At 37.5% G+C, this 9,081-nt stretch overlaps 1 protein-coding gene across 1 annotated transcript in view; it reads right to left on the bottom strand.

Annotated features, from left to right (window-relative positions):
- Positions 1 to 9,081, bottom strand: part of APPBP2 (amyloid beta precursor protein binding protein 2) — an 80,752-nt gene that overhangs the window by 42,745 nt on the left and 28,926 nt on the right. The window contains exons 2-3 of the mRNA XM_003795602.2: positions 6,072 to 6,160; positions 1,442 to 1,593 (exon numbers count right to left, since the gene is read on the bottom strand). Coding sequence (XP_003795650.1) covers positions 1,442 to 1,593; positions 6,072 to 6,160 — 241 coding nt within the window. The remainder of the gene's footprint in view (positions 1 to 1,441; positions 1,594 to 6,071; positions 6,161 to 9,081) is intronic.

The raw sequence follows: 9,081 nt of genomic DNA, 5'->3' as shown, positions 1-9,081 counted from the left end.
TTTTTTTTTTTGAGACAGAGCCTCAAGCTGTCCCCCTAGGTAGAGTGCCGTGACATCACAGCTCATAGCAACCTCCAACTCCTGGGCTCAAGCGAGTCTCCTACCTCAGCCTCCCAAGTAGCTGGGACCACAGGTGCCCACTACAAAGCCTGGCTATTTCTTTTTGTTTGCAGCCCACATTGTTGTTTGGCAGGCCTAGGCTGGATTCGAACCCGCCACCTTAGGTGTATGTGGCTGGCGCCTTAGCCACTTGAATCACAGGCGCTGGGCCCCAAAATATAATTTAAAAAAAAACTTTAAATAAAGAAAAAAAGCACTAACTTTATAAATAGTTGCCTGAAATATATTTATATAGATTTGTGAAAACCATAAAAATGCTACATAACATTAAACAGTATTTTTCTACATGCAAAGCATATGAAACCTTTTCTAACTCCTTTTACATTTGTTTTCACTATCCTCATAATGTCTCCATGAAGAAACATAATAATCCTCATTTTAGAGATGGGAAAACTGCAGCCCCCAAAGGATTTTAAGTCCTATGCCATAGCCTACACAGGGGTGTCCAACCTGCAGCCTGTGGGCTACATGCAAATGTTTTGAGGCTTGCTTTTGCTTATCTATGATGTCATATATCCTGAGAAGTAAGCATGGACTTTTTCTTTTCCTCATCAACTGTTGTTAGTTGCTTCTGTACTTAATATGCGGCCAAATCAACTCTTTTATCCTGTTGTTGTTTTTGAGACAGTCTCAAGCTGTTGCCCTGGGTAGAGTACTATAGTGTCACAGCTCACAGCAATTTCCAACTCTTGGGCTTAAGCGATTCTTTTACCTCAGCCTCCCAAGTAGCTGAGACTACAGGTGTCCGCCACAACGCCCAGCTATTTTTTTGGTTGTAGTTGTCATTGTTGTTGGGCAGGCCTGGGCTGGATTTGAACCTGTCAGCTCTGGTGTATGTGGCTGGAGCCCTAGCTGCTAAGCTACAGGCACTGAGCCCCCAAATCAACTCTTATTCTTCCAATTTACAGCAGATACGAAAAAAGTTTGGAGACCCCTGGACTAGACTAAGCAGGTGAAAGAGATTGGTGGCAGCATGACATGATAGAAAGATAAGTGCTGCGGAATCATAACAGACACAGGATTCTAAACTTAGCTCCACTACCAGTTATGTGACTTGAGCCAGTTATTCAACTTTTCTGTTTTCATCACTTCATTGGAATGTCATGAGGATTTAGAAAGATACCATTTAAATGCCTCATAGAGAGCTTGGCACAAAACTAATGTTTGATAAATCACTACTAAAGTAGTTCATGTGATATTCTTCTCATAACTTCTTTACAAAGATTTTGGGTAAAGTCCTAAAAGAATTCTTTGATTCTAAGCTGGTTTAATTCTGAGTCTGTCACAGAACAAAGTACTCGTCTATTTTATCATTACTTACCTAAAACAAAGCCAACTTGAATGGCTTTTTCCTTTACCGCAGCATCTGATTCTGCTATATATGAGCACCGTCTACTGAATGAGTAGGCCAAGACAGAAGCAACTTTAACACCATGATCCATCAAAGCCTGAAAACAATGATGAAGCAAATGTCTGAAAGAGAAGAAAAAGGCTTATTTTACAGAGGTAACTTCTTTTTGTCCTTTAGAAAGTGTTAGCTGCTTCTCTTTTAAATCACAACACCATTATTTTCCAGGAGGAATTAGGTACAAATGTTTTTCCTCAAGAATTATGAGACTATAATAAGTCAAATCTTAGCCTAAAGTTTTTACTCAAGGGATCACTGGGTGATTCTGTAACACTCAGGAATGTGTAACATGATGGCAATGAAGGATGAAGCTAACTTCTAAAATTAGCTTTAAAAATCGAATTGCAATACAACAATAAAAAGACAAATAACTCAATTAAAAATAGGGAATGGATTTAAACAGACTTTTCTCCAAAGAACATATACAAATGGAGAATACAAGTAAGATGCTTGACATCATTAGTGATTAGGAAAATGCAAATCAAAATCACAATAAGACACTACTTCACAGCCAGTAGAATCAGAATGGCTAATAACAATTTTCTTTTCTTTTTTGAGACAGTCTCATTCTATTACACAGGCTAGAGTGCCGTGGTATTAGCCTAGCTCACAGTAACCTCAAACTCCCAGGTTCAAGCAATCCTCCTACCTCCCAAGTAGCATGGACTACACCCACCCACCACAAAGCCCAGCTAATTTTTCTATTTTTAGTACTAATGGGATCTGGCTTTTGCTCAGGCTAGTCTTAAACTCCTGAGCTTAAGCAATTCTCCTGTCTTAGCCTCCCAGAGTGCTAGGCATGAGCCACCCTTCCTGGTCGACTATTAATAATTTTAAAAAAAATTTTAAGAGGCCAGACGAGGTGGTTCCTGCCTGTAATCCTAGCACTCTGGGAGGTCAATGTTGTTGGATTGCTTGAACTCACGGGTTTGAGACCAGCCTGAGCAAAATGTGAGACCCCGTCTCTACTAAAAATAGAAAAACTGAGGCAAGAGGATTGCCCAAGAGTTGAAGGTTTCTGTGAGCTATGACACCACAGCACTCTAACCCAGGGTGATAGCTTGAGACTCTGTCTCAAAAAAAAAAAAAAAATCTCTCATTTAAGAGACAGGTCTCACTCGGTTTCCCAGGGTGAAGTGGAGTGGCACAATCACAGCTCACTCCAACCTCAAATTCCTGGCCTCAAGCAATCCTCCTGCCTTATTTTTATTTTTTATACAGATAGCGTCTCACTATGGTGCCTATGTTGGTCTTGAACATCTAGCCTCAACTGATCCTCTCCCTTGGTCATCCAAAGTAATGGGACTATAGGCATGGGCCACCATGCCCAGCAGTATATATTTTTTAAGTGTTGGCAAGATGTGGCCAAACTGAAAGCCTCATACACTAGTAATGGGAATGTAAAATGGTGCAGCTGCTGTGACACAGGAGTTCGAAAACATAATGTTAAACATAGTTAAACACAGTGTTACCATATGTATACGTCCTAGGTATGATACCCATTAGAAGTCAGAATATCCATACAGACTCTTGACTAAGAATGTTCACAGCAATGTTACTCATAATAGCCAAAAGGTGAAAACAACCCAAATATTCACCAAGAGATGACTGGAAAAACAAAACATATTATATGCACAATGGAAAATTATTCAAGCAACAACATGTATGAACCTTGAAAACATTATACTAAGTGAATCAGTCACAAAAGACCATATATGATTCCATTTATATGAAATATCTAGAACAGGCAAATCCATAGAGACAGAAAGTAGATTAATGATCAGCCAAAGACTGAGGGTAAGAGGAAATACAGAGTGACTGTTAATGGTTTCTTTTTGGGGTGATAAAATGTTCTATGATTAGCAGTGGTGATGGCTGAAAAACTTTGTGAATAACTGAATGGAATAATTTAAAATGGTGAATTTTATGGTGTGTGAATTACAGCTCCAAAAAAAAAAAAATCTTGAAAAAACAAAATTGTAACTGCTTTGAATAAAGGGGGGGAAAGGTCAAATTACATGCTTTTAGTTTCACAAACATATAGAACACTTACCAAGGGATTTGGACTTGGTGAAAGATAACCTAAGAGATGAAAAAGAGGTATTCCACTAAATCTTACAAAAGACAGGTTTAGAATTGCACAGAGAAATTCAAATCCCAGAAAGCTGATCTTTCCTCAAGGAATGCTTTGTAAAGGTTCTCTATAGTCTTCTTCACCAAAATCGAGAAGCTGTATGTTTTTATGAATTTTAATTAATCAACCAACCAAGGAGTTTCTCTGTAATCTTTGTACACAGGCCACGTTTCAAAGTTACCTTGAATGCTGAAATTGTGCTATTTATCTACTTATTTATTATCTTATCATTCCTCTCTAAAACACAAACTCCACGGAAGGGCCTTGTAGATCTTATTCACTGCTGCACCTACAGCATCTAGAACAATACCTGGCAATACAGGCATTCAACAAATACACATTTAGTTAATTTACTGAACAAGTGAAACAACTTTGAAATATTACTAGCGATTAGCATTATTTTATGAAACTATCTTCTTATTTTCCTAGAAATGTGAGTTAGGAAAAAGAAATGGTAGTTAAAGCCAATTTATAGAAGAACTCTAAATAATATACTGTGTATAATTAGAGGTCAGATCATCCCTCTGTAGCTCCCACTACTTAATACCTCCAATGGGGAAGATGAATTCAGTCCTTTCTTGAACTCAAAAAAATAAACCGTCAGAGTGTTAACTTTCCAAAGGGGATGGAAGTAGGCAGAACAAATTCTCTATGCTTTGTCACCAAATTATGTGTTTGAGCTGTACAAGTACTGTGACGAGACTTTTACTATTTTCTGTATCACACTGGTGGGCATTGCTCAAGTTGTTGAAGTCTTAAATTGCTTTCAAATTCTGCTTCTAGATATATATCTAATACATGTGCAGACATGTGTGAACCAAAGGACATGTACAAGAATGTCCACAGCAGAACTGTTTATAATAGCCGAAAACCAGTTACAACCTAAATGTCCATCAACACACAGAACGAATTAACGATGACACATTCATATGATGAAGCACTTCACATACAATACAGCAATGAGGACGAACAAACTACAACTGCACACAACACAGTGGGTGATTCTCATAATATGGAGGAAAAAAAGTCAGAAAGAAAAGGGTACGAACTGTGTGACTACTTAATATGAATTCTAAAACAGGTGAAATGGACCTAGTGGCTACCCTAGGAGAAGGGATGTAGTAACTGGAAGAAGGCATATCACAGCTTTTGGGGTTCTACTAACAACTGCAAACAATGTAACATAATACTTAGTAAGATAATAGAATTATATCGGCACTCTATGTATTAAGGTAAGACTATGTTAGCCATTTTAAGTTTTCTAATATGATCATATCTATAAAGTATTTTTCAAATCACAAAAGAAACTGATTAAAAAAGTGTTATTTAAAAATGAATTTATGGAACAGTATGGCCATTCCTGAAAAAATTAAAAAACGTTACAGTAGCCAGGCAAGGTGGTACACATCTATAGTCCCAGCTATTTAGAAGGCTGAGGAAGGAATGCCTGAGCCCAGGAATTCACTGGGCAACATAGTAAGAGCCTATATCTCTTAAAAAAAAAAAAAAGAAGAAGGCTGGGCGGGGTAACACCTGTAATCCTAGCACTCTGGGAAGCTGAGGTGGGTGGATTGCCTGAGCTCACATGTTCAAGATCAGCCTGAGCCAGAGCAAGACCAGGCATTGTGGCAGGTGCCTGTAGTCCCAGCAACTTGGAAGGCTGAGGTAAGAGATTGACTTAAGGCCACGAGTTTAAGGTTGCAGTGAGCTGTGACATCACAGCACTCTACCAAGGGCAATAAAGTGAGACTCTGTCTCAAAAAATAAAATAAAATAAAGTAAAAAATAAATGAAAATGAAAACAGAATTACCATATGATCCCAGAATTCCACCTCTGGGTACATAATCAAAATAAATGAAAGCAGGAGCTCGAAGAGATAATAATACTGTCCTCAGCAGTATTATTCACACTAGCCAAGTAATAGAAACAATCCCTGTTGTATCTGCACGTACAGTATTTGCATCCACCAACAAATGAATGGATAAACAAAATGTGGTGCATGTATACAATGGGATATTATCCAGCGGTAAAAAGAAATGAAAAAGTATGACACATGCTACCACACAGATAAACTTTAAAAACATTATGCTGAATGAAATAGACAGACACAAAAGAGTAAACATCAGAGAATCCCACTTATATGGAGTACCAGAGTAGTCAAACTCGTAGAGACAGAAAGTACAGTAGTGGCTGCTAGGGGCTGAGGAGAGGAAGGAAAGAGGAGTTATGATTTAATGGGTACAGAATTTTTTGTGAGATGATGAACAAGTTCTGCAAATGGATGGTGTTGATGTTTGTACAACAATGTGAATGTACTTAATGCCACCGAACTGTACACTTAAAAATGGTTAAAATACACGAAATTGTATTATGTATATTTTACTTTAGTTTTTTAAAAAAGAATTTACCTTTTATCCAAAGCTCTCAATACTTTAGCAAAAACTTCCAATTCACAAAATTCACTTCCCAGTTGACATAAGCGTCCCTGTTGGTAAAGCTGAAATAAAAAACAAAATGTGACTTTAAATTTTTAATTCAATTTTAATTTCTACTTTCATTATATTTGATGAATATAACGTGACAAATTTAATATTTGATGAACTTAATGCAAATGATTCAAAGTGAGTATGATTACACAGTAATACCAGGAAAGATTTTTTTGGGGGGGGAAGATTCTTATGCTAAGAGAAATGTAATACAAATTTGTACAATTCATATAAAAACATTTTAATAAATATATAAAATTGTTGGGAATATATGGTGGACATAAAGTTTGTGTACAATTTAAAATAGTTTAACATAGTAAACTGCACATGAACTTTTATGAACACTCTGTATTTGTTAAAAAATTTAGAACACACATAGTGCTTGGAACATGGTAAGTACTATAAAGTGTTATATATAGTGGATCCTCTGTAGTTGGCCACCTCCTTAAGTTGACCTAATTTTCACAGACTGGAATGCACTACATGTACGTATCAGTACAACAGGCCTAGTTCCTTAGCTGACCACTCCATATGTTGACCAGTTTGTCAGAGTGCCTTGGGTGGTCAACTTACAGAGATTCTACTGCAATTATATATTTACTAAGATAAAACTGTTTATTTTTTTCCTTAAAACAAAACTGCATATTTAATGTAAAATTATCAAAATAATAGAAGAGATAATGTCCAGAATAATGTCCAGAGCTAGCTGGTCAGTATGTTCCACTAGGGGCTTTTAGACCATCTCAAGAATCATGTTCAGTTCTGGGCATAACACTTCGCAAACATACTAACTATAGAGCATTTCTATAGTAATCCCAAATGGTAGGATTTCTAATCATGTTGTAACCATTTATACACTCTGATTGCTATTTTAGAACTGGTATTTATTTATGTATCTCTGTTGCCCTGGGTAGAGTGCTGTGGCATCATAGCTCATACCAACCTCAAACTTCTGGGTTCAAGCAATCCTCTTGCCTCAGCCTCCCAAGTAGCTGGGACTACAGGTACCCACCACAACACCCAGCTAGTTTTTCTGTTTTTAGTAGAGACGGGGCCACTGCACCTGGCCCTGGCTGATTTTTAGAGACAAGGTCTCACTCTTGCTCAGGCTGGTCTTGAACTCCTGACCTCAAGGAATCCACCCACCTCAGCCTCCCAGAGTGCTAGGATTACAGGCATGAGCTACAGCATCAGGCCTAGAACTACCATTTAAAATGTGATTTTAATAAATGTGTTAAAATATTTATCTTAAATAAATGTTTATCTTAATAAATGTTTACCTTAAATACTGTAAATGTTTATCTTAAGTGCACATTGTTAAAAAGGAATAAATGCTATTGTGCTTCCCCCTTGGCCTCAATTTCACCAAATGCTTTTGAATTTATATATACAATATAAACAATATAGTGTCCTAGAAGGCAGGAATTTTAGTTTATATTACAGGCACTTAACACTTAGATCAAATGATGAAAACAAGAGTTTCAGAACTCTTCAGAAAAAGAACAGGGAAGGTCTAGATTCATTCTCCAAGAGGGCTAATTAACCTTACTTTGTGCAGGGAAAACATACTACAAACTCAGCACATTCTTGGGCAAAAGCCATTAGTCACGATAGAGGCCAGGTCAAATTAGGTCCATATTAATATATTACTGGAGCGCCATAAAGACTGTTGTAAAAAAAATCTTTAACTGCTGGAAGGGAGAGGCGACAGCAACCACCACATGCTCAGGAAGAAGGGGGACATAAATGTTATCATCACCTAATGGCTGGATATTCATGTTAATGTTAGAAAGGTCTCCATAAGGAAAGATCTGCTATTTGGAGGGAGGACTATTTCCTACTATAGAAAATTAAGAAGTTCTGGGATACAATAAAATTCACTATACTTGATAACTGTCATATTTACTTGACTATTAACCAATACAGAATACTGAGAGAAAACAAAGCTCAGAATGCATGACCAAATTCCTATTCACGTGCTTAATGCAACAAATTTCTTTATTTTATTTTTTTAGCAGAACTGCTTAGATATGAGTAAATTTCTGATTTGAGACAGTAAGGACAGTTATCCAAATAAATACACACACATACTTCAAAAACCACTGAGATAGTAATCTTAGAGCTGGGGGTGGTGGATCAAAAACAAATAAAAAAAACTTAGCTTCTTACCAAAATGAAGACTAATTATACCAAACTTAAAGCTTACAATTTTTTCCCTTTTCTTTCTTTCTTTTTTTCTTAAAGAGGCACAGTCTTACTTTATCACCCAGGCTGGTCTTGACTCTTGGGCTCAAGTGATCATCCAACCTCAATCTTCCGAGTAGCTGGGACTACAAAGGTGAGCCACCATACCTGACTCAGAATTTATTTTATTGTTATTATTATTTTTTTGAGACAGTGTCATTTTGCTTTGTTGCCCAGATAGAGTGCAGTGGCATCATCATAGCTCACTGCAACCTCAAACTCCTGGTCTCAAACGATCCCCCTCCCTCAGCTTCTCATTAGCTGGGATTGCAGGTACATGCCACTGCATCCAGCTAATATTTTCTATTTTTAAGAGAGATGGAGTCTTGCTCTTATTCAGGCTGATCTCAAATTCCTGACCTCATGTGGGACACAACTACAACAGGGACATTATCTAGTAAATGCAAACACTGCAACCTAATTGTACCTTTCTATTAATCTGAAATGAAAAAAAGTAAATAAACACAAAAAAATTTAAATTACCGGTGTGGTGGTTCACACCTATAATTCCAGTATTCTGGGAAGCCAAGGTGGGTAGACTGCCTGAGCTCACAGGTTCAAGAAGCCTGAGCAAGAGCGATACCCCGTCTCTAAAATAGCTGGGTGTTGTGGTGGGAGCCTGTAGTCCCAGCTACTTGGGAGGCTGAGATAAGAGATTCAATTGTGGCTCCGCGCCTGTGGCTCAAGC

This window comes from Otolemur garnettii, unplaced genomic scaffold (assembly GCF_000181295.1).
Source record: "Otolemur garnettii isolate 467f Iridium unplaced genomic scaffold, OtoGar3 scaffold00094, whole genome shotgun sequence".
Classification (NCBI taxonomy): Eukaryota; Metazoa; Chordata; class Mammalia; order Primates; family Galagidae; genus Otolemur; species Otolemur garnettii.
Note: the sequence above shows the minus strand (reverse complement) of the source record. Positions and strands in the feature narration are given on the sequence as shown.